We start from the raw sequence: 26,581 nt of genomic DNA on the forward strand, positions 1-26,581 counted from the left end.
TTCTTTGTGTCGGTCTTCACGGTAGAGGACACAAATAGCTTACTGAAAATTGACGGTCGTGGGACTATAGGGGGTGAGGTCCTTAAAACGATTACTATTACTAAAGAGGTAGTGCTTGGTTGGCTAATGGGACTAAAGGTAGACAAGTCCCCGGGCCCGGATGGAATGCATCCCAGGGTCCTGATAGAAATGGCAGAAGTAAAACAGATGCATTGGTTGTAATTTATCAAAATTCGCTGGACTCTGGGGAAGTGCCGGCTGATTGGAAAACAGCTAATGTGATGCCACTGTTTAAAAAAGGAGGTAGACAAAAAGCGGGTAACTACAGCCCGGTTAGCTTAACGTCCGTAGTTGGGAAATTGCTGGAATCCATCATTAAACATTTCTAAAACAAAAAGGTAAAAGTGATGGTCAATTGAGCCAGGATTTTATTCTGGGACCTTCCTGTCCAGAAGTCCAGAAGTAACATCAGCTGAGATTGTAACTTAGCAGCAGAAACCCATCTTCTGTTCTATTCCCCCAATTCCCACAAAATAGTTTTTAGATTTGGGTGAGTTTGTATAAAATTGACAACGGTGGAGATTCAAGACACTTAACAAGTGAATAAAGGCAAAAGATTCCACAGATTCTGCACAAACAAAATAAACTTTACTATACACAATGATAAAGGGAAAACAAGTTACAATATGTGGAAGGTAAAACATTCAAGGACTTTAGAGAGGAAAGGGAGATGGGATGGTAGTTTACAAGGGCATGTGTCAAAGATATTTTATTGAGAAGTGGGTGATGATATCGGATTTGAAGGAGAGGAAGATATTGACAATATCAGCTGATATGGAGAAGTTGTGCTGTCAGTAGGACAGTGGGAATAGGATTGAGGGATCAAGAGATGGGTCTCATGGGCAAGATGAGCTCTAAGAGGACATGAGGGGAGGCAGGAGAGAAACTGCAGAAAGATGAGAGTTCAGAGCTCAGACAAAGGGGAGCGTTAGAGGAGGTTTGTTCCAGTGGGTTAGGGGAAGGAGGGAAGCAGGAGAGGCAGCTGATTGGATTGTCTCAAACTTAGTGACAAAGAAGATTGTGAGTTTTATTCCCAATGAGCACTTGTGGGGAGGTGAAGATGGGAGAGGGACAATGGGAGAGCAACTCAGAAGGAATTCAGTTGTACTGATGATATTAAAAAGATTCACAGCACTGAACACAAAGATAATTTATTTGACTTTTATTCAGAATATTAAACCGTATAACTGGCTGGAGTTCATTAACATCAACAAAAACAAACACAATGAACATATTAGAGTCCTGGATAGGATTAACAGCAGATTCCAATCACTGTGGTTACTAGTGAATTCTTTGGTGTCTAAGCAGGTAGGATGACCGAGTGAATCTCTTCCCACTTTCAGAGCAGGTGAATGGCCTTTCCCCAGTGTGAGCTCGCTTGTGTCTCAGCAGGGTGGAGGACTGAATGAATCCCTTCCCACATTCAGAGCAGGTGAATGGCCTTTCCCCAGTGTGGGTGCGCTGGTGTAGAATGAGATCATATGATCGCCTGAACCCAGTCCCACAGTGAGAGCACCTGAACGGTCTCTCATCAGTGTGAACACGTTGATGGGACATCAGTTCACCAGAACTTTTATAGCACTTCTCACAGTCAGAGCATTTAAAAGGTCTCTCCCCGGTGTGAACTCGCTGGTGTGTCAATAGGTGGGATGACCGAGTGAATCCCTTCCCACAGTAGGAGCAGGTGAATGGCCTCTCCCCAGTGTGAACTCGCTGGTGTTGCAGCAGGCGGGATGACCGAGTGAATCCCTTTCCACACTCGGAGCAGGTGAATGGCCTTTCCCCAGTGTGGATGCGCTGGTGTGGAATGAGGTCATATGATCGCTTGAACCCAGCCCCGCAGTGAGAGCACCTGAACGGTCTCTCATCAGTGTGAACACGTTGATGGGACATCAGTTCATCAGAACTTTTATAGCACTTCCCACAGTCAGAGCATTTAAAAGGTCTCTCCCCAGTGTGAACTCGCTGGTGTGTCAATAGTTGGGACGACCGAGTGAATCCCTTTCCACACTCGGAGCAGGTGAATGGTCTCTCCCCAGTGTGAACTCGCTGGTGTACAGTGAGGTTATGTGAATGCTGGAACCCAATCCCACAGTGGGAGCACCTGAATGGTCTCTCATCAGTGTGAACACGTTGATGGGACATCAGTTCCCAAGAACTTTTGAAGCACTTCACACAGTCTGAGCATTGGAAAGGTCTCTCATCAGTGTGAACTCGCTGATGAGTAAGTAGGTGGGATGACTGAGTGAATCCCTTCCCACACTCAGAGCAGGTGAACGGCCTCTCCCCAGTGTGACTGCGCCGATGAGTTTCCAGCTGGGATGGGGAATTAAATTCCTTCCCACAGTCCACACATTTCCACAGTTTTTCCATGGAGTGACTGCACTTACGTTTTGACAGGCCAGAGGATCGGCTGAAGCCTCGTCCACACACAGAACCCGTGTACGGATTCTCCCCACTGGGAATAGTGCTTTTTCCTTCCATGTTCAAAATCCACTGATATTCAGTTATGATAAATTAGACGACTCTGGCAGTTCCTGATATGATATTTACTTTCAGTTTCCTGACTGCAAATCGTCCCCTTCTAGTCCCTGTGAAGCTGATTCAAAACAGAAAAAAGGGGATTGAGAGAAAACCCATAGAGACAGGTGATGAATAGAGTCCAGACTGAAGCAACAATAAAAATAAAACACGCAGGAGGCCAGGAACTGAGGATCATCGAGATATTCAGCAGACTAGGCAGCCTGTGAGAGTTACAAACATTATTGAGGGCTCAGGTTGCTGACTTGCCCTCAGTCTATAATGAAACATCTAGAGTCAGGCACTGACTAATGGCGGTCACATTTCCCACAATGCTCTGCACCCCAGAAACCCCTCTATTCAAAGGTTGCTCACCGCAATTCACTAATCATCGAATTCTTAGTGCAGAAAGAGGCCATTTTACCCATCGAGTCTCTACTGACTCAGAGCATCTTTCCCAGGCTCACCCACTATCCCAGTAACCCCACGCACTGACTCTGCTAATCCCCATCCTGACCTTTTTCTTCACCCTGCCTGCAACCACAACAATATATTCTGTACCCGACTCTTTTCCTTCTCCCCTCTGTACTTTACCAAGTTATGATTTTTTTTTCTGTATAACACGCAAGAAATAATTTTCACTGTATCCCAGAACACGCAACAATAATAAATCAAATTAGACCCTACACATCTTGGGACATTAAGGGACAAATTTAACATGGTCAATTCACCTAACCTGCACATCTTTGGGCAGTGAGAGGAAACCAGAGCACCCAGAGGAAATGCACACAGACTGGGGGAGATTGTGCAAACTCCACACCTGAGGTGAAGATGTTGGACTGGGGTGGGCACAGTAAGAAGTCTCACAACACCAGGTTATTTGGAACCACGAGCTTTTGGAGAACTGATGAAGGAGCAGCTTTGACAAACGGTCATCTGGACTCAAAATGTCAGTTCTTTTCTCTCCTCACAGATGCTGCCAGACCTGCTGAGATTTTCCAGCATTTTCTCTTTTGGTTTCAGATTCCAGAATCCGCAGTAATTTGCATTGATTCCAAATGACTTATTGGACTTTAACCTGATATTGTGAGACTTCTTACTGTGCAAACTCCACACAGACAGTCACACACCCACGGCTGGAGTCGAACCCTGGCGCTGTGAGGCAGCATTGTGAATCACTGTGCCACAGTGAAGGAAGTTTGCCGCAAATTTCGGGTGATAACAATGGGCTGGATGTTGCTCAGAATGTGGAGCACTGCAGCAAAGTACAGAGAGACAGAGCAGCAAACTGGACTGAGAAATGGAGTCTGCAGACTGGAACTGGCAGCATGAGGAGAGGTTATTTAGTCTAACACTCACAGCAATCTACAACCCACCCCCATTACCGAGACAGTGAGACAGAGATTACAAACACTCACCAACACAGCTCCACTGAAACGTCCCAAGAAAAAGGGGGAATCTGTGGCTGTTCCTGTCCTGATATAGCCCCAGGACTGTCACTCAAACCCCCAACCCGGCCCATTTCACAACTCAGCCTCTCAGCTTGCAGCTTCCTGCACCTCGAGCCAACCCTGTCCAGGTGTGGGAGGGATGTGGAACCACAGAGTGTGGGGAGGGGTGACCTCCTGCTGTGCCCAAATAGTTTCTCCTTCCCCTCTCCCATGGCGCTCTAAGCTCTCAATGTGGACGGGTTGCTGGACTTTGCAGAGCCTCACTGAGCAGCGCTTGTCCCTTATCCTGGGTCACTCCCTCCCCCTGGGTTCAGTGTGTTCAGTTCGCTGCTTCTTTCCCTGCTGAACCTTCAGTTAATCAAAAACAGGAAGTGCTGGAAAACCTCAGCAGGTCTGGCAGCATCTATGATCATCCAGACTGGAAGCATTAACTCTATTCTCTCTCCACAGATGCTGAGATTTCCAGCATTTTCTGTTTCTGTTTCAGATTCCAGCACCCGCAGTATTTTCAGCTCTCTGCGTCCAGGGCAGGAAGCAGTGAGCATGGATCTGTCAATCACACATGAGGACGGCCTCAACCGGGATCTTGGGTTCATGTCACACTGTCTGTAACCCCCCCCACGACTTGCCGAGGGTTGCAAAATCTCACTAACTGTCCTTCACCTGACGAAGGGGCAGCGCTCCGAAAGCTAGTGGCGTTTGCTACCAAATAAACCTGTTGGACTTTAACCTGGTGTTGTTAGACTCCTTACTGTGTTTACCCCAGTCCAACGCCGGCATCTCCACATGCAGACAATACACACCTCTTTAATCTGCACTTAATCCTCTCTCCACTCACATTGCCTGGGCCTTTAAGACTTGATTACCTATAAAGACTCACATTCCAACCATTATCTTGTAAATTGAGTTTGTGTCTCTGTGCCCTGTTTTTGAACACGACTCCCACTCACCTGATGAAGGGGCAGCGCTCCAAAAGCTTGTGGCTTGTGCTACCAAATAAACCTGTTGGACTTTAACCTGGCGTTGTGAGACTTCTTACTGTGCTTACCCAAGTCCAACGTCGGCATCTCCACATGCAGACAATACACACCTCTTTAATCTGCACTTAATCCTCTCTCCACTCACATTGCCTGGGCCTTTAAGACTTGATTACCTATAAAGACTCACATTCCAACCATTATCTTGTAAATTGAGTTTGTGTCTCTGTGCCCTGTTTTTGAACACGACTCCCACTCACCTGATGAAGGGGCAGCGCTCCAAAAGCTTGTGGCTTGTGCTACCAAATAAACCTGTTGGACTTTAACCTGGCGTTGTGAGACTTCTTACTGTGCTTACCCAAGTCCAACGTCGGCATCTCCACACTCTGAGTGGAAACAGAGAGAAGTAGGAGAGGCCAGAGGTGAGGAGAGAGATTTTATACATCTACAACTCAACAGGAACTTTGACAGAATTTCCAAACCCTGTGAACACATCAGCTCCAAGTTCCTCTCCAACTCACACACCATCCTGACTTGTCTGACATCCAGTACTGAAACAACAGAAATTTATTTCATTTAAATACTGGGAAGACTGAACCCATTGTGTTCAGTCCCCACTACAAACTCCACTCCCTCACCAACAACTTTATCTCTCCTCCAGGCAACTGTCTGAGGCTGAACCAGGCGATTCACAACCAGGGTGAAATAGTTCATCCCAAGATGAGCTTCCTGTCACATGTCCACATCATCATCAAGACCACCTTCATTCATAGAAGCATTAATAGTGATTAATTAATAATGATGAATAATAAAATACAGTGTAGAAGGAGGCCATTCAACCCATCGAGCCTGCATTGACAACAATCCCATCCAGGCCCTATCCACATATTTACCTGTTAATCCCCCTGATACCAAGTGGCAATTTATCGTGGCCAATCCGTCTAACCGGCACATCTTTGGACTGTGGAAGGAAACCGGAACACCCGGAGGAAACCCACACAGACACGGGGAGAATGTAGAAACTCTGCACAGACAGCGACCCGAGGCTGGAATTGAACCCGGGTCCCTGGCGCTGTTAGGCAGCTGCACTAACCACTGTGCCACCGGGCCACATGTCAGTGCCATCGCCCGACTCCAGCCCAGTCTCAGCTCATCTGGAACCCTCACCCATTCCATTGTGACATCACACCCTCATCCATTCCATTGTGACGTCACACTCTCACCCATTCCATTGTGACGTCACACCCTCACCCATTCCATTGTGACGTCACACCCTCACCCGTTCCATTGTGATGTCACACCCTCACCCATTCCAGTGTGACATCACACCCTCACCCATTCCATTGTGACGTCACACTCTCACCCATTCCACTGTGACGTCAGGGCTTCACTCTCCAATCACAATCCCTGCCGGCCTCCCACATGCAGCCTCAATGGCGGCAGTCAGCCCGGGTCTAACACTACAAGCTGCCGCTCCATTTGGTACAAAGGGGGGGACCGGGAAGTTCATTTCCAGGTTTGAACAACATGTTTACAAAGCCTCTCCACCCACCCGCCACATTTATCATTCCCCGCACGCCGCCCTCTACCTCGTATTAATCTCGCTTCCAAACTAAAACCGGCCGTCTGTCCGTCGCCATTATCCGCACTGCGCATGCTTCAGGTTCCGCCCCTCATTCACTCCGATTGGTTGGAGGACCAGCCGCATCCGCTCCGACCTCCAGCCCCGCCCCCCATTCTCTCCGATTGGTTGGATGACCAGCCGCTCCGGCTCGGTCCTCCAGCCCCGCCCCCTCCTCCTATTGGTCCGGAGCTGCCGTCAATCAGTCCCCGGGCATTGTGATGTGGAGCATGCGCAGTGTCATTGTTGTCCTTGGCGCTTGTTTGTCCCGGAGAAGCGGAGTCAGCGTTAGGCGGTGGCTGGGAGGATTTGGAAACACTTTGTGGATCCGCAAACCCTTCAGAATCATTGTCAGCTCCCTGGTTTGCAGCTGCGGGGCTTCTCCCTCCCTCCCTCCCGGGAACAGGCCCAGGTTAACGGCCCCATCCTGGCTCAGCCACTGGAGGATGGTTCACATCAGAGGATGGGGGAGGGGGACAATAAATAAGAGGTTACACTTTGGCCTCAAATCAATGAGGACTCTGATCTCTGGGAAGGAAGGAAACCCTGGGAGGTGGGCGGGGAGGATTAACAAACACCCGCTGGAGGCTCCAACACCCCCAATAAGACCCATTGGTTTTATTGTCAGTCTGCAGACAGGAGCTGGAGAACTGAACCCAGTAAGAAGTCTTACAACACCAGGTTAAAGTCCAACAGGTTTATTTGGTCGCAAAAGCCACAAACTTTCGGAGCCTTAAGCTCCTTCAGGTGAGTGGGAATTCTGTTCACAAACAGGGCATATAAAGACACAAACTCAATTTACAGAATAATGGTTGGAATCCGAATACTTACAGCTCATCAAGTCTTAAAACCACATCATGAACTGAACCCAGACAGAGGAGAGGGAGGGAGAAAACTGGGAGTGGAGGAAAGAAATGGTGGAGATGGGTTTGGATTTCAGCCCAGGGGGGAGGGAGACAGTGTGGGACGGGGATTTACAAATTTGGGGGAACAAGAGAGGAAAAAAGTTCCAGAGAAACTGGAATTGTTCAGAATTTCTATCCTGTTCTGAGTGTGATGACTGTTCTAAACGTTTTTTACAGGATATTCGAAGTGAAGGAACGGCAGACAGAAAACTCAAACCGGACATCACATCTGACAAAGTCATTCAGTTCCTTAGGAGCTGAATATCATCGGTCTTTGAATGTGGAAGGAGAAATATTTGTCTGTTCTGCCTGTGAGCAAAGAAATTTAACATCAGTGTGACCGGAAAAGCATCGGGACAAACACACACCCGAGTGAGAGTGTTCCAGTGAACTGACTGTGGAAAGATCTTTAACCAGTTACACAGCCTGAAAAAACATCACACTTTTCACAGCAGGGTGAAATGATATGCATGTTGTGTGTGTGGACCAGGCTTTAACTGATCATCCAACCTGGAGAAGCACAAGGACACCAACACCATGGAGAAACCGTGGGAATGTGTGGATTGTGGGAAGGGATTCGGTTTCCCATCACAATTGGAAGTTCATCGGCGCTGTCACACTGGGGAGAGACCGTTCACCTGCTCCGTCTGTGGGAAGGGATTCACCCATTCATACAATCTTCTGACTCACCAACGGGTTCACACTGGGGAGAGGCCGTTCACCTGCCCTGTGTGTGGGAAGGGATTCACTCGCTCATCCCACATTGTGACACACCAACTTGTTCACACTGATGAGAGACTGTTTACATGTTCTGACTGTGGGAAGAGTTTTAAATGCAAAAAAGATCTGCTGACACACCAACGAATTCACACTGGGGAGAGACCGTTCACCTGCTCTGTGTGTGGGAAAGGATTCATTCAGTCATCCCACTTGCAGACACATCAACTTGTTCACTCTGATGACAAACTTTTTAATTGTTCTGACTGTGCGAAGAGCTTTAAAAACAAAAAGGATCTGCTGACGCACCAATATACTCACACTGGGGAGAGGCCATTCACCTGCTGTGTGTGTGGGAAGGGATTCAGCAGCCCATCTGCCCTACTGAACCACCAGAGAATTCACACTGGGGAGAGGTCCTTCACCTGCTCAGACTGTGGGAAGGGATTTATTAATTCATCCAATCTTCTGATACACCAGCAACTCCATACAGGGGATCGACCGTTCACCTGCTCTGAATGTGGGAAGGGATTCACCCGCTCATACAACCTCCTGACACACCAGCAGGTTCACAGTGAGGAGAGGCCATTCACTTGCTCCGTTTGTGGGAAGGGATTCACTCGTTCATCCAACTTATTGAATCACCAGCGAGTTCACACTGGGGAGAGGCCGTTCACCTGCTCCACGTGTGGGAAGGGATTCAGTCAGTCATCCAACCTGCTGACACATCAGAGAGTTCACAGTGGGGAGAGGCCATTTGCCTGCTTGGTATGTGGGAAGGGATTTTCTCATTTATCTTATCTTCTGAAACACCAGCGAGTTCACACTGGGGAGAGGCCGTCCACCTGTAATGTCTGTGGAAAGGGATTTATTCAGTCATCCCACCTGCTAACACACCAGCAAGTTCACAAACGACTGCAAGGTTTGGATTCTACACTTATTGATGCTGTGAATCATATCCAGGTCTGAATCATGTTCTTTCTGACTTTTTTCTTCTGTTGAGGTTCGATATTCTGAATAAATGTGAAATAGACATTTGATTGAATCATTGTTGTAGATTTTTGTCTTTTCCATTTGAGTGTTTAACGTCACCAGGCTGGAGCTCAGAAAGGGCAATCTGAGGGAGGATCACACAGTAGGAACAGAACTTCATTCTTGACACAGTCCTTCAGGGTCTCGCTGAGAGGGACAAACAGCACTTTGGTCTTTTTCGTCACTTTTCACTGACAGCAAAGTCCCCGTGTGGGTGAATCCTGAGGTGTGTGAGAAATGTGTCCCAGTCGCTCTTTTCCATGGTTCAGAGCTCCGAGACACGGAACAGAAGCTCCTTTACAACTGTGTTTAGAGTCAGGAAGAACAATGGTGAATGCTGGAAACGTGCTGTCAAAGATTGGTGTAAAACTGGGATCTATTCCTGACTGAGAGTGAAACGGCAGGTTTAGGTTTCCAGACTTAGAATGAAAAAAAGTCTGAAACATTTTAATGTGTGTGTGTGTCAGTCCTGGTTTATTGACCAGAAACTGGCTTAAAATAAATTGGTTGAAGTCTGCATTAAAGGAGGAGCTGGAGGCATTCAAAGGAGCCTGTTAACTGCTGGGACAATGAGACAACAATTTGATTCCCAGATAGAGAAGGAGCTGCAGTGTGTGTCCAAGAATTCTCAGTTTTGTTGATGTGTGCTTCCCATACACTATCCTTTTAAATAAACCTCACTCCTATCAGCCTTTAACCATTATAAACAGAACAGAGAGAAGCTGAGCAGCATCAGAGCCCTGACTGATCATTTAAGAATGAGTGATGTGTTCAGCTGAAGTTTCCTGTTGGTAGTTTTCTGGGTGATCTCCCTATTTTGATCATTCTCAGTGACCCCTGGGTGTGAACCTGCTCTCCTCTCTTTCAGACATTCACTCACTCACATCTCCTCTCTCTCAGAAACTCAATCGCGTAACATCTCTCATCTCTCTAACACTCACTGAACGTCTCTCTCTCTCTCCAGGCATTCACTCACACCTTACCTTCCACCTCTCTTACACTCTAACCTCGCTCCTCTCTCATTTTCACTTTACCTCTCTCCTCTCAGAAACTGTCTTCGTCACTTAATGTCTCTCTATCTTTCTTTCAAACACTCACTCATTTAACCTTCCTATTTCAGATAATGCTTAAACTTATTCATTGTTTTCTCTCTCTCATTATCTCTCTCTGAAAAAGCACAAACACACTTCATCCCTCTTCGCTGTCTGAGAAAACATCTAATTGATGGAGATTCAATCCTCTCTGTTTCTCTCTCCCACTTCCTCTGACAGGCCCTGACTCACTTTAAATCTCCTCTTTTCTAATAACCCTCTTTGGGAAAACTCATTTGTTCTCTAATTCCTCCTCATTTCTCCCAGTGATGACCCTCAGTCCATCTCCCAATTCAGTGAATGTGTTAAAAATCCAAATGATCTCCTTTCTTTATTGTTTAAAATGGGAATGGAGATGAATGTAATGCTGAGACTGGTAGCAATCTGTGTGGTTGTTCTTGATGCTGTCAGAGTGAGTTCACCCTCACAGGCAGGAAGACTGTTCACGGTGATAACATCAAACTGACGCCGGCTGTTTCATTCTCAGGTATCACAACTTTCTGTCTCTCTGCTGCCGGTTCCAAACCTCACATCTCACTTCTGAGCAGAAAATAAATCCAGGGACCACAATCTGGTGAGAACATCTGTCAATGCGGCCTGTATCTGTCCACAGAGTCAGGGCAGAGTCACACAGGTCACATTGTGGTGACATTTACAAATGAGCCTGTTATTTCTGTTCAGAGTTTCCATTCGCAGATATAACCAGCTGTGTCTGTGGATCAGTTACTGAATCATAGAAACCCTACAGTGCAGAAAGAGGCCATTCGGCCCATCGAGTCTGCACCGACCACAATCCCACCCAGGCCCTACCCCCATATCCCTACATATATTTACCCGCTAATCCCTCTAACCTACACATCTCAGAAAACTAAGGGGCAAATTTAGCATGGCCAATCAGCCTAACCCACACATCTTTGGACTGTGGGAGGAAACCGGAGCACCCGGAGGAAACACACGCAGACATGAGGAGAATGTGCAAACTCCACACAGACAGTGGCCCAAGCCGGGAATCGAACCCAGGTCCCTGGAGCTGTGAAGCAGCAGTGCTAACCACTGTGCTACCGTGCCACCCACTGGACAGTTCACTCATCTTTGTGACATTCTGAATGTTTCTCTCCTAAAGTTTTAATATTTGAACTTTTCGGTCATAATGTGTCTCAAACAGAAGATTAAAATATTGTGTTTGATGAGCTGTCAGATCTCTTTCCTGTGTGTCTGTGTAACTTGCGAACTGGAGATAACCATGAGGAGGAACTGATTATTTTCAGTTCCTCTAACAGACACACCTCAGATATCAGAAATCTCAGGAGTTTCCCATGTCCTCATTATTCTCGCCTCGAGTATAACAGCTCTCAGTCAGGCCGAGTCAGTCGCATGTGTCTCTGTCATGATGTTTCCACTTGTATTTTATCACTCACCTCCCAGTGACACTCACCATAACACAGACACCTTAAAATATCATTGTTCCCTTACACTTTGTCCTCCTATTATAATCAAATGTTTGTTGGGCCTCTTGTCTCCCTTAATGTCAGATTACCTGCAGTTAAAATGACCTCAGAGACACTGAAACCGACCTTTGTGATGATTATACCAGACTCCAATCAGCCCCAGGAGCTGCAGTTGTAAAATACAGTAAGAGTTTTAACAACACCAGGTTAAAGTCCAACAGGTTTATTTGGTAGCAAATACCATTATCTTTCGGAGCGCTGACGAAGGAGCAGCGCTCCGAAAGCTAATGGTATTTGCTACCAAATAAACCTGTTGGACTTTAACCTGGTGTTGTTAAAACTCTTATTGTGTTCACCCCAGTCCAACGCCGGCATCTCCACATCATGACAACCATCGACGTTGTAAAATACAGCAGAATTGGAATAACAGACAGGTTATTGTCTGATAATGACAGTGGCAGAGTAACACACACCAGAATCTAAATACATTATATCAATAGACCATGACTCACTCACACTATCAAATGAAACCTAAACTTTGGTTATGGTGCACTAGATACTGACTGTATTATCATTCCATTGGATCTAATGCTGTGTTCGCTAACATACTGCAACGTGACTTATTATTTGAACAAACATTGTATTTGTTACACTCAGAGTAAGTCAGTGCTTTGCTATGTTGTCTCTGTGCTCCATCCCCACTCTGATTGTATTGGAGCCTGTGTGTGTCACTGTTACACTCAGAGTAAGTCAGTGCTTTGCTGTGTTGTCTCTGTGCTCCATCCCCACTCTGATTGTATTGGAGCCTGTGTGTGTCACTGTTACACTCAGAGTAAGTCAGTGCTTTGCTGTGTTGTCTCTGTGCTCCATCCCCACTCTGATTGTATTGGAGTCTGTGTGTGTCATTGTTACACTCAGAGTAAGTCAGTGCTTTGCTGTGTTGTCTCTGTGCTCCATCCCCACTCTGATTGTATTGGAGCCTGTGTGTGTCATTGTTACACTCAGAGTAAGTCAGTGCTTTGCTGTGTTGTCTCTGTGCTCCATCCCCACTCTGATTGTATTGGAGCCTGTGTGTGTCATTGTTACACTGAGACTCTCTCACTTGTTATTGGACAAGCAGCAAGTCACCGTCACAATGCCCGGCTAATTGACGGCAGCGCAGACCAATGGGCAGTACTGGAGGACCGATGTGGAGCGGCCGGTCCTCCAACCAATAGGAGCGAATGAGGGGCTGGGTCAGCTTTCACTGGCGCATGCGCAGTGAGAGTAATGGCGATGGACAGCGGCTTTTGTTTTGAGCTCGGAAATCTGTTCGAGGTGATTGGCGGTACGGAGAGAGCAATGGATCGTCCAGGTGGGTGGAAACGCTGCGTAACCATGTTATGTAGGCCGCAAACCGCGAAAGAGAGCTTCCCGGACCCAGTTTGTACCGAGCAGGGCTGCAGCTCCTAATGTTTGTCCTGGGTTAACGTTCGCCATCTTTATTGGGGGCAATATGCAGCAGTGCGCACGTGCGGCCGCCATGTTTGTAGAGGGCAATATTGTCAATCAGTGGGAGAGCTTGTTCCCCAGTGTTCAGAATGGGGACAACTTGTCCATTTTTTTTGTTTCTATTCCAATTCAATCAAATTAAGTCCAATTCAGAGTCTCAACAAGTTGAGACATTCCCGATCCAAGCTGACAAGACAGGGCTCTCACCTGTCGGCACGGTAGCACAGTGGTTAGCACTGCTGCTTCACAGCTCCAGGGTCCCGGGTTCGATTCCCGGCTCGGGTCACTGTCTGTGTGGAGTTTGCACATTCTCCTCGTGTCTGCGTGGGTTTCCTCCGGGTGCTCCGGTTTCCTCCCACAGTCCAAAGATGTGCGGGTTAGGTTGATTGGCCAGGTTAAAAATTGCCCCTTAGAGTTCTGAGATGCGTGGATTAGCGGGTAAATATGTGGGGGTAGGGCCTGGGTGGGATTGTGGTCGGTGCAGACTCGATGGGCCGAATGGCCTCCTTCTGCACTGTAGGGTTTCTATGAGTTCTATGAGTTCCTGTCTTGGGCTTGATCTGTCTGTAACCCCACAGCTTGCCTGGACTTGCAGAATCTCACTGGCTGTCCTGTCTGGAGACAATTCACATCTCTTTAACCTGTGATAACGCTCTCTCCACTCACGTTGTTTGTACCTTTAAGACTTGATTAGTTGTAAGGATTCGCTTTCCAATCATTATTCTGTAAATTGAGTTTGTGTCTCTGTATGACCTGTTTGTAAGCAGATCTCCACTCCACCTGACGAAGGGGCAGCACTCCGAAAGCTCGTGGCATTTGCTACCAAATAAACCTGTTGGACTTTAACCTGGTGTTGTTAAACTTCTTATTGGGCCTGATCTACCTGATCCAAGCTGATTGGAGTAGGCATAGCTCCTCCTCCAAGGCTTGATCTCATTTGCATCTTAGCCAAAAGGCCGAGATGCCGCTTTTAAAAATTGCTTCAAATGCAGCTAAAATGTAACCTCATGACTTCAACCAAGCACAGCATGTCAATACTACACTTGATCTTAGCCAAAAGGCCAAGAAGCGAACATGTCCATTAAACTGCATCAACCCTCTGAGTCCCAATGTCTTATTGATGAGACAGAGCGGTGGCAGCGAAGGAAAAAGAAAGGGAAATAAAAACAGTAAATGCTGGAAAATCTCAGCAGATCTGACAGCATCTGTGGAGAGAGAATAGAACCAACGTTTCGAGACTGGATGACCATAGTCAGAGCTTGTACCGACTATGTCAACAGAGCACGTAAACTTCGACACCTCCATGTACCCTTGTACACCTCTATCAATCTACTTTGCTCCAAGGAGAACAACCCCAAATTATCCAGCCTAACATTGTAACTATAATTCCTCATCTCTGGAACCATTTTGATAAATCTCCTCTGCACCCTGTCAAGGAGCCTCGCATCCTCCATCATGTGTGGTGATCACTGGTTTGCACAGACCCAGGTATTCTGTGTTCCTGTCTGTGATCTCAACACATACTTACAATTGCAGTGACATCAGCCCCGCTCCCCGGGGATTTCTTCAACTGGGAGATTTTTCTCTGATGCCAATGCTTCTGATATCTTTCCAGCTGCAGGCTCCAGCAGGAGATTTTAATATTGAAATCAGTTAAATTGTTTCAGAGGTGAGTGTTTGTGACCATTCACCCACAATTTAGAGTTTTAAATGATGTGCTCTGTTATCTGTGCTCTGGTTCCACCTCTCTGGGGCTGTTGTGACTACTGTGGATCTGATTCCATGTCCATTCATTGCTGTTTCACCTCTGCCCTCCCTGATCACCTCTTTGATGCGACACTTGTTCCCGAGAACTCTTAAAGCACTTCCCGCATTTTCTGCATTTAAAAGGTCTCTCATCAGTGTGAATCTGCTGGTGTTTCAGCAGGTGGGTTGACTGAATGAATCCTTTCCCACACTCAGAACAGATGAAAGGCCTCTCCCCGGTGTGAACGCGCTGGTGCAGGAGCAGTCTGTATGACTGAGTGAAGCCTTGCTCACACTCGGGGCAGATGAACGGTCTTTCCCCAGTGTGACTGCGTCGATGCGTTGCCAGTTCAGACCTGGTGTTGTTAAACTTCTTATTGGGCCTGATCTACCTGATCCAAGCTGATTGGAGTAGGCATAGCTCCTCTTCCATTGTCATTGTCTAACTTCCTCTGCCTCTAATAATGGCTGTATTTTAGTTATGCTGCTGGTTTAGCAGCTTTATCTTAGAATCATAGAATCTCTACAGTGCAGGAGGCCATTTGGCCTGTTGAGCTTGCATCGACAACAATCCCACCCAGGCCCTATCCCTGTAATCCGATGTATTTACCCTGCTAATCCCCTGACACTACGGGACAACTTACCATGGCCGATCAACCTAACCCACAGTATTTTTCACAGTCAGGAATGGTTTATTTCTGTGTTATAGTCCAATTCTCTCCCACTTCTAAGCTTACATTGACCATCAAATTCTGCACCGTTTTTACTCCTGGAAATCATTATGTACATCATGAAACATTCGTCAGAATCTTGCTGCCATTCTCACCGGCAGGATCTTACGGTTCCGCCGACAGTGCACCCCTGCTGCGGGTCTCCCAGAGTGAGGGGTGTGTTCAACAGGAAGCCCCATTGACAACGGTGAGATCATAAGATCCTGTCACCAGCAGGCGGCCTCCCATCTCCACAAAACATGCCGCAGAGAGCGAGCAAAAACCCTGCCCATTTTCTCTAACCCCAGATACGGCCATGCGTAAACCAGTTGAGGTTTTGTGACAATCCAGCAGTTTTAATGGTCACTTTTTCCTAGTGCCGGCCCCACAAATTACCAGATTCATTCAGCTCAATTTCACAACCTGCCTTTGTGTTTTTGTGGGTTCTCTCTCACTCTCTTTTTTCTGTTTTGAATCAATTTCACAGAGTATTGGAAAGGTTCACAGGCAGGAAAGTCAAACCAATCACCACATCAAAATCTTGGAATTGGAAGAGGAGTATTTGCAGTTGGGAAATTCCACCCAAGCATCACATCAAAATCTGACAGAGTTGTGGAGTTTATCATAACCTGAATATTATTGGATTTTCATAGAATCATAGAAACCCTACAGCACAGAAAGAGGCCATTCGGCCCATCGAGTCTGCACCGACCACAATCCCACCCAGGTCTACTCCCATATCCCTACATATTTTAACCACTAATCCCTCTAACCTACACATCTCAGGACACTAAGGGGCAATTTTAGCATGGCCAATCAATCTAACCCGCACATCTTTGGACTGTGGGAGGAAACCGGAGCACCCGGAGGAAATCCACGCAGACACGAGGAGAATGTGCAAACTCCACACAGACAGTGACCCAAGCCGGGAATTGAACCCAGGTCCCTGGAGCTGTGAAGCAGCAGTGCTAACCACTGTGCTACCGTGCCGCCCCATTTTGAACATGGAAGGAAAAAACACCATTTACAGTGGGGAGAAACCATACACGTGTTGTGTGTGTGAACGAGGTTTCAGCCGATCATCTGGCCTGGCGAAACACATTCGCAGTCACAGCAAGGAGAAACCATGGAAATGTGGGGACTGTGGGAAGGCATTCAATTACCCGTCTGAACTGGCAACGCATCGACGCAGTCACACTGGGGAAAGACCGTTCATCTGCCCCGAGTGTGAGCAAGGCTTCACTCAGTCATACAGACTGCTCCTGCACCAGCGCGTTCACACCGGGGAGAGGCCTTTCATCTGTTCTGAGTGTGGGAAAGGATTCATTCAGTCAACCCACCTGCTGAAACACCAGCAGATTCACACTGATGAGAGACCTTTTAAATGCAGAAAATGCGGGAAGTGCTTTAAGAGTTCTCGGGAACAAGTGTCGCATCAAAGAGTTCACACGGATGAGAGACCTTTTCAATGCCCAGGCTGTGGGAAATGCTTTAAAAGTTTTGGGGAACTGGTGTCCCACCAACATGTTCACACGAACGAGAAGGTGCTCTTACTGTGGGACTGGGTTCAGACGATCATCTCAACTCACTGTACACCAGCGAGTTCACACTGGGGAGAGGCCGTTCACCTGCTCCAAGTGTGGGAAGGGATTCATTCACTCAGGCAACCTGCTGAGACACCAGCGTGTTCACAAGTAATTACAGTGATTGGATTGTGTAGATAATCACATCCAGCACTGAACAATGCTCATTGGAGTCTGTTTCTGCTGGTATTTATAAATGCCAGCCCAGTTACAGGGGATAATGTTCTGGACAAAAGTCACATAAATCAGCTTTGTGTTAAACACACAGTGTGTCGAGTCTTTTTAATATCTCTAACACGAGTTAGTTCCTTTTAAAACATCTCTCCCTCTCCCCTGTCTCCTCCATCCTCATCTCGAACAAGTGTGAGGAGCTCATGGAGCTTCTTTGTAAGATTGAGACAATCTGATCAGCTGCCTCTGCTTCCCTCTCTTCCACTATACCAGCCGGACCAGACTCTTTTTCTGAGCTCTGAACTCTCACCTTTCTCCAGATTCTATTCCATCTTCTCCCTTGCAACTTATTATCTAAATGGACAGAGACTTAGGGATGCTCCGGTGCAGAGGGGTCTGGGTGTCCTCATTCATGAGTCACAGAAAACTAGCATGCAGGTACAACAGATAATAAAGAAAGCAAATGGAATGTTGGCATTTAGAGTTAAAGAATAGATTATAAATGTAAGGAAGTATTGTTGCAACTATACAAGGCATTGGTGAGGCCGCACCTGGAGTATTGTTCACAGGTTTGGTCTCCTTATTTGAGGAAAGATGTTGTGGCATTGGAGGCAGTTCAGAGGAGGTTCACCAGATTGATTCCAGAGATGAGGGGTTTGTTGTATGAAGAGAGATTGAACAGTTTAGGCCGATACTATCTGGTATTTAGAAGAATGAGGGGAGATCAAATTGAGGTTTACAAGACGGTAAAAGGTATGGATAAAGTTGACGTGGAGTGGATGCTTCCTCTTGTGGGGGATTCTAGGATGAGAGATCATAGTCTGAGGATAAGGTTGAGGAGAAACTACGACTCCCAAGGGATTGTGAATCTGTGGAATTCGCTCCCCCAAAGTGCGGTGGATGCTGGGACAGTGAGTAAATTTGAGGAGTTAGACAGATTTTTAATTGATAATGGGATGAAGGGTTATGGAGAGAAGGCAGGAAAATGGGGATGAGGAGCATATCAGCAATGATCGAATGGCAGAGTTAGTTACACCACTTAGAACCATAGAAAAGTTATAGCACAAAAGGAGGTCATTTGGCCCATCTTGTCCATGCCAGCCCGAGGACACCCCGTTGCCCTTTCTAATCCCACCTCCTGCACCCGGCCAATAGCTCAGTAGCTGGCAGCACTTAAGGTGCAGATCCAGGTACATTTTAAAAGAGTTTAGGGTCTCTGCCTCCACCACCACCTCAGGCAGCAAATTCCAGTCACCCACCACCCTCTGCATAAAAAAGTTTTTTCTCATGTCCCCTCTACACCTACTGCCACTTATCTTGAATCTGTGTCCTCGGTCCGAGAAACATATCACATCTGCACACTCACACCGGTATCCCAAAATAATGGGTCCATGTGCTGTCTAAGACAGTCACTCAAATTTTCAAGTGATATTAAGGTGGTCTCTCTATGAAGATGTTTGCTTATCTCTCTCTTTGGTTCCAATAGTTTCTTCCTTCAGGTAGTGGCCAGATTATCAGATTCAGTTTTGATTTTAAGTTCACAAGCAAGAATACAAACATCTCCAAGGGAAAACTATTACTTGTCTCATCTCCACTTTCCTAACTTCACTAGAATGTACGTGGATATCCAGTTCGTCTGTTCCATTGAACGAGTCCCAGAGTGAATTATTCCAAATCCCAATCGCTGGTGTGAATTTTTTCCATCTTTGATTCCAAATGGGGCTTCCCATTCTGTCTGTTTCAGGAGACTGCGGAAACTTTACTGTCCAGTTAGACTCTCACACAATGGTGTAATTGAGATCAGAGACAGATGTATCAGTTTGGGGGGGGGGGGGGGAACACTCAAATCTCCCGTTCCCAGGAATTCTGTCTTAAATGACAACAAATCAGATGAAATAAAATCTTCAAAAACAGAATCTTTGGATTAAATTGTCACCGTGCTGCCTGATCGTAAAAGGGTGAAGCAAATGCTCACAAGTATGCACAATTGTGTCAATTTGATTCTCAGGTCAAAAATGAACCTATCACCATTTCGATCTTATTTTGCCCAAATGTTTTTTTTGTTTTTCTTCAAGTGTCTTTCCAAATAACTGGTATAACTCAAGAAAAAATAAACCAAAAAAGGTACCTCTTCAACCTTCTTAGACGAAAGAGTTAAAGAGGGTAGACCCTCTCACAGCTTGTGAGTTTCGAGACAAAACTTCAAAGCTGAAGTTGATTTTCAGGGAATCAAACATTTTCGCACCTTTTCCAATTGTACAAGTAAATTGTGATTCACTTTCAGGTTCACTTTCACTCAGTAATTAGAACATTTCACTTTTCTCAGCACGGGAGCTGGCAGCATTTTAGATTCAATACCAATTGTTCACTTCTCTTGTCACTGGTGTGTGGAGAAGATCATGTTCGCTGCAGATCTGTCAGCACAGAAACCGCACTGTGCTTCTGGATACACTCAGTCTGCAAGTAGCTGGAGTCTTTTAAACATGACCCTTGCGAAGGCCTTCCCAGTGATGCTAAGGAGTGAGATGTCCCTGTAGTTGTTGCAATCTCTATCACTGCTGTTTCTGTATATTGTGAAAATTTTCATGTCACATATCTCCTGTGAACCAGTCTCACACCCCAAAAGAGGAGGAGGTTGTGAAGATGTGGCAGTGGATGGGACTTTGTGTTTGAGCAGTTCAGCTGGAATTCCATCCTTGCTGGGAGCCTTTCTACTTGCTCAGCAATCAATGGCCTTTTCCAGCTCAAATGTTGAGGGTTCCTTGTTGAACTCAACCATGTAAGAGTTTTAACAACACCAGGTTAAAGTCCAACAGGTTTATTTGTTAGCAAATGCCATTAGCTATCAAATAAACCTGTTGGACTTTAACCTGGTGTTGTTAAAACTCTTACTGTGTTTACTCCAGTCCAACGCCGGCATCTCCACATCAGAACTCAACCATGACAGGAAACTGCAGGAGAATCAAACAGAGACTGTGTGATGTCTGTGTCTCAGTATAGTTCACAGGCCCGGTGGCACAGTGGTTAACACTGCTGCCTCACAGCGCAGGGACTGAGGTTTGATTCCCGGCTTGGATCACTGGCTGTGCGGAGTCTGCATGTTCGCCCTATGTCTGCATGGATTTCCTCTGGGTGCTCCGGTTTCCTCCCACAATTTGAAATTCTCGCTCAGTGCACCCGAACAGGTGCCAGAATGTGGCGCCTTGGGTATTTTCACAGTAACTTCGTTGCAGTGTTAACGTAAGCCTATTTGTGACAATAAATAAATTTTAAAACTTTAAACTTCAAACCAGCGGGACTTCTGTCGATGAAAACATCACCATCTGCCAATTTCAGGGGGCCAAGTTTGGTGCTGGTAGCACCACTTTCTTGATCCCATCAAACACAACAGAGATGTTCATTATCACAGGCAGTTTGGAATTATTGGTGTCGGATTGTCCGGTGTTTATTAGCCGCGTATCTCCCTGTTTCAACACTTCTTTCAACTGATGCAATGTTCCAGCTGTTGGGTTTATGTTGTCCATCAGGTTGGCTTTTTTTTGCTTCAATGACAGGTGTCATCTCTGCTGAGTGGGTCTCAAACCGGTCTTTGTTGTGGGTTCCACCTTTACCAAATGTTGCTGCTGCTGTGTCAGAAATGATTGAACTCAGCAACTTCCAAGTTTCATCAATATCAATGCTGATTGTTAAAGTTTTTATGTAAATGTTTACTGTGTCTGTATAACCTTTCATTGGAATTCATGGAATTTTGTTTAGGTTCCTTCATAATGGAGGTGTCATTGAGAAGACGTCACTCAGAATTGTCAGCAAGGATTAATCAGCACTTTCCAATAGGGGATGTTAATCAGGAATCATTCACACACTGATTTGCATCAAAGATTAATTTAGGATTGAGGTAAAGTTCATAATTTTAGTTTAAACAGGTTCTGTTGAGGATTCTAGAATTAAGGTGGAAGATCACACAAGGTGTTTTTAAAAAGGGACATTGCAGTCCTGAAAATCAGTGACATCGGTAGCACAGTGGTTAGCACTGCTGCTTCACAGCTCCAGGGTCCCGAGTTCGATTCCCGGCTCGGGTCACTGTCTGTGTGGAGTTTGCACATTCTCCTCGTGTCTGCGTGGGTTTCCTCCGGGTGCTCCGGTTTCCTCCCACAGTCCAAAGATGTGCGGGTTAGGTTGATTGGCCAGGTTAAAAATTGTCCCTTAGAGTCCTGGGATGCGTAGGTTAGAGGGATTAGCGGGTAAAATATGTGGGGGTAGGGCCTGGGTGGGATTGTGGTCGGTGCAGACTCGATGGGCCGAATGGCCTCCTTCTGCACTGTAGGGTTTCTATGTTTCTATGACATCTCCAGAATATTAAACTCCAGCCAGTTATAGGGATGTTAATCAGGAAAATCGAACTAATATTGTCAGACTATCAATCCTGGCTGTGATTAAAAGCAGAATCCAATCCTTTCAGTCTATTATGAATTTGCTGGTGTCTCAGCAGGCTGGAGGACCTTGTGAATGCCTTTCCACACAAGGAGCAGGTGAAAGGCCTCTCCCCAGAGTGAGTGCGTTGGTGAGTCAGAAGGTTGGATGACTGCTTGAAACTCTTTCCACAGGTACTGCAGCTGAATGGATTCTCCTGAGTGTGAGTGCGGTGGTGGGACTGGAGGGTGAATAACCGAGCGAATCCCTTCCCACACACCGAGCAGGTGAATGGTCTCTCCCCGGTGTGAAGTCGCTGGTGTCTCACCAGATCGAATGACTGGGAGAATTTCTTCCCACAAATGGAGCAGCTGAACGGTCTCTCCCCGGTGTGAGTGCGTTGGTGAGCAGTCAGGGTGGATGACTGTCCAAAACTCTTTCCACAGGAAGTGCAGCTGAACGGTTTCTCCTCAGTGTGAATTCGCTGATGTGTCCAAAGGCCGGATGACCGAGTGAATCTCTCACCGCACACAGAGCAGGTGAACGGCTTCACCCCAGTGTGAATCCGCTGGTGTGTAGCGAGACTGGATGTGCTGTTGAACCTCTTCCCACAGTGAGTGCAGCTGAAGGGCCTCTCCTCAGTGTGAATTCTCTGGTGTAACATCAGGTAGGTTGTCTTGGTAAATCCCTTCCCACACACAGAACAGACGAATGGCTTCTCCCCGGTGTGACTGCGTCGATGGATTTCCAGCCGGAAAGAAGACTTGAATCCCTTCCCACAGTCCCCACATTTCCAAGGTTTCTCCATGGTCTGGGTCTCTTCCTGTCTCTCCAGCCTAGAGATCAGTTGAAGCCTCGTCCACATACAGAACACGTGTTTGCTCCCCACTGTGAATGGTGTGATGTTTTTTTCAGGATGTGTAACTGGTTAAAGCTCTTTCCGCAATCAGTTCACTGGAACACTCTCACCCGGGTGTGTGTGTCTCGGTGTTTCTCCAGTTGCACTGATGTTTAAAATATTTTCCACAGATAAACATTTCTCCTTCCACATTGAAAGGTTGATGAATAATTGAGTTAAACCAAAATGTTCGTTTTGAGTTTTGCATCTAAAAATCTTTCCCTTGTAAGATCTGTAAAAAGAGTTGACAAAATTAATCACGGGTCAGTCCAGGATAGAAATTCATATCAGACAATTCTAATTTCTCTGGAACATTCTTTACTCTCTTGTTCCCCCAAATCTGTAAATCCCCGTCTCACACACACTCCCTCCTCCCTGGGCCAAAATCCAAACCCATCTCACCATCTCCACCATTTCTGTCCTCCACTCCCTGTTTCCTCCCTCCCTCCAGTCTGTCTGGCTTCAGTTCTCTTGCCCCTCTGTGCAAAATCAAGAAGATTGTTTTCTCTCCTGGTCACTGGCACCCTCAAGGCCCACCCACTCCCTGGTTCACTGATACTGTTGGCTGCAGAGACCAATCTGTGAGAGGTGGTTCTGCTTCAAGTGCCACATATGAAGTGGTTCTCAGGTCTGGTTGTGGGTTGTTGTTTTCGATGTTGGCTCTTGTTGCTGAGCCGCTGGAGTGACCATCCTCTATCCTGTGAATGTACCCAAGCTGGCAAAGTCACCTCCACTTGATGAGAACCCACATTCTTGGGAGACAATGAATTGTAGATTTTGCATCAAAGGTCAATTTAGGATTGAAGTAAAAAGTTCAGTCTTATTGCAACCAAATTTCCGTTGAGAGTTCTTGAATTCAGCTGAAAGATCACAGATGGTGCCTTTAAAAAGGGACACTGTAGCCTCGAAGGTCAGTGACATCTACAGAATATTAAACTTCAGCCAGTTATAGGGTTGTTATATCAACAGGAACAAACTTAAAATTGTCCAACTATCAATCCTGGATGTAATGAACATTAGCAGAAACAGCTGAATCCAATCTCTCAGTCACATATGGATTCACTCATGTGTCACGAGGTTGCAGGACCGAGTGAATCCCTTCCCACACACAGAGCAGGCAAATGGTCTCTCCCCAGTGTGAACTCGCTGGTGTACAAAGAGAGCAGATGAAGTCCTGAAACTCTTCCCACAGTCAGAGCAGCTGAATGCCTTGTCCTCAGCGTGAATTTGCTGGTATGCCTTGAGGCTGGATGACACAGTGAATCCCTTCCCACACACCGAGCAGGTGAATGGTCTCTCCCCAGTGTGAACTCACTGGTGTTCAATGAGGGCATATGCCTGCTTGAAACTCTTCCCACAGGAGGTGCAGCTGAATGGCCTCTCCCCAGTGTGAACTCGCTGATGATTCACCAGACTGGATGACTGAGTGAATCCCTGTCCACAGACTGAACAGGTGAAAGGCTTCTCCCCAGTGTGAATTCGCTGGTGTTCTTCGAGGCTGTGTGAATACCTGAACCTCTTTCCACAGAAAGTGCAGCTGAACAGCTTCTCCTCAGAGTGAATTTGCTGGTGTGTCACCAGGTTGGAGGACTTTGTGAATCCCTTCCCACACATGGAGCAGGTGAATGGCCTCTCCCCAGTGTGAACGCGATGATGTTGACTGAGGTCTGATGAAGACCTGAACCTTTTTCCACAGTGAGTGCAGCTGAACAGCCTCTCCTCAGTGTGAATGCGCTGGTGTAACATGAGGCCAGTTGGCTGAGTAAATCCCTTTCCACACACAGAACAGGTGAATGGCCGCTCCCCAGTGTGAGTGCGCCAGTGGTTGTCCAACAGGGATGGGTAATTGAATCCTTTCCCACAATCCTCACATTTCCACGGTTTCTCCAAGGCATCGGCCCCACTGTGACTGTGTCTATGATATTCCAGCTGGGATCTATAACTGAATTCTTTCCCACAGTCCTCACAGTTCCATGGTGCCGGTGTCCTTGTGTCTCTCCAGGTTGGATGATTAGTTGAAGGCTCGTCCACACTGTGAATGGTGTGATGTTTTATCAGGCTGTGGAACTGGTTAAAGCTCTTTCTGCAATCAGTTCACTGGAACATTCTCACTCAGCTGTGCGTGTGTCTCTTGGTGCTTTTCCAGTAACACTGATGTTTAAAATATTTTCCCTCAGACAGAACAAACGAACAATTATCCTTTCAACCTCAAAGGTGATGATATTCAGGTCATGATGAACCAACTGACTGTCAAACTTAAGTTTGGTTTGAGTTTCCCATCTGCAATCATCGTTTCTAAGATCCCGTAAAAAGAGTTTACAAAAGTCATCACCGTCAGTCCAGGATAGAAATTCTGAACAGACAATTCTAGTTTCTCTGGAACATTTTTTCCTCTCTTGTTCCCCCAAATCTGTAAATCCCCATCCCACACACTCTCCCTCCTCCCTGGGCTGAAATCCAAACCCATCTCCACCATTTCTTTCCTCCACCCCCAGTTTTCTCCCTCCCTCTCCTCTGCCTGTGTTCAGTTCTGATGTGGAGATGCCGGCGTTGGACTGGGGTGAACACTGCTCCTTCGTCAGACTCCATCTGACGAAGGAGCAGCGCTCTGAAAGCTTATGGCATTTGCTACCAAATAAACCTGTTGGTCTTTAACCTGGTGTTGAGACTTCTTATTGTGAACAGTTCTCCAGCTCCTGTCTGCAGACTGACAATAAAACCAATGGGTCTTATTGGGGGTGTTGGGGCCTCCAGCGGGTGTTTGTGAATCCTCCCCGCCCACATCACAATGCCCCGGGGTGATTGACAGCAGGTCCGGACCAATAGGAAGAGGCGGCGAGGCTGGAGGACCGAGCGGGAGCGGCTGGTCCTCCAACCAATCGGAGTGAATGAGGGGAGGAGCCTCGCTCGAGGCTTCCTCAGTGCGCATGCGCCGAGCCGTAGAGGCTCCCGATAAAGACGGCGGCGGGGATTCTAGGCCTGTTCCGGGGAAAAGCGGGAGCTGATTTCCCCGCTTCACAACCCGCACCCGAGCTTTGTATTCGGTGCTTGGGGCCGACACGGGGTGTTTATGAAGCCTCGAACCCACCCCCCGGCTCCATCCCCCCCTCATTACCCACCCGCCGGCTCCATCCCCCCCTCATTCCCCACCCGGCGGTGTCGGATCAGCTGAAAATTCCCACCGCCGCAATCCTGAGCTCCCAGCGGCACTGCGCATGCTCCACATCACAATGACCGGACAGTGATTGACAGCGGTTCCGGACCAAGGAAAAGGGGGCGGGGCTGGAGGACCGAGCGGGAGCGGCTGGTCCTCCAACCAATCAGAGTGAATGGGGGCGGGGCTGAGTCCGGATCTCCCTCATTGTCTGAAACTCTGCATCTTTGTGAAAGTTGCTCTGTGTCAAACTCCAGGGGAAAACTGGACCTTTCTGTTTGTGGCTTCAAACAGATGGAGCCCTGTGGGTGCGGAGCAAACAGATGGAGCCCTGTGGGTGCGGAGCAAACAGATGGAGCCCTGTGGGTGCGGAGCAAACAGATGGAGCCCTGTGGGTGCGGAGCAAACAGATGGAGCCCTGTGGGTGCGGAGCAAACAGATGGAGCCCTGTGGGTGCAGAGCAAACACATCAACATTTATCACTGAGATAAAGACAGTAAATGTTGGAAAATCTCAGCAGGGCTGACAGCATCTGTGGAGAGAGACTAGAGTAAGAAATCTCACACCACCAGATTAAAGTCCAACAGGTTTATTTG

General features: G+C 47.1%; 2 protein-coding genes and 1 non-coding gene across 3 annotated transcripts in view; 1 reads left to right on the top strand and 2 right to left on the bottom strand.

Moving 5' to 3' along the window:
• LOC144483888 (uncharacterized) overlaps positions 1–16,397 on the top strand; it is a 435,358-nt gene extending 418,961 nt beyond the window's left edge. Inside the window, exons 2-3 of the mRNA XM_078202466.1 lie at positions 7,712–9,019; positions 16,257–16,397. Of these exons, the coding sequence (XP_078058592.1) occupies positions 8,072–9,019; positions 16,257–16,397 (1,089 nt within the window). The 5' untranslated portion in view covers positions 7,712–8,071. The remainder of the gene's footprint in view (positions 1–7,711; positions 9,020–16,256) is intronic.
• LOC144483897 (uncharacterized) overlaps positions 1–26,581 on the bottom strand; it is a 151,135-nt gene that overhangs the window by 118,785 nt on the left and 5,769 nt on the right. Inside the window, 5 exon segments of the mRNA XM_078202476.1 lie at positions 1,343–1,966; positions 2,051–2,218; positions 22,275–22,696; positions 24,089–24,349; positions 24,410–24,805. Coding sequence (XP_078058602.1) covers positions 1,343–1,966; positions 2,051–2,218; positions 22,275–22,696; positions 24,089–24,349; positions 24,410–24,805 — 1,871 coding nt within the window.
• On the bottom strand, positions 14,188–14,386 carry LOC144483926 (U2 spliceosomal RNA). The gene has a single exon (XR_013496052.1). It is a non-coding gene; the product is annotated as a U2 spliceosomal RNA (small nuclear RNA).

Source organism: Mustelus asterias, unplaced genomic scaffold (genome assembly GCF_964213995.1).
Source record: "Mustelus asterias unplaced genomic scaffold, sMusAst1.hap1.1 HAP1_SCAFFOLD_84, whole genome shotgun sequence".
Taxonomy (NCBI): Eukaryota; Metazoa; Chordata; class Chondrichthyes; order Carcharhiniformes; family Triakidae; genus Mustelus; species Mustelus asterias.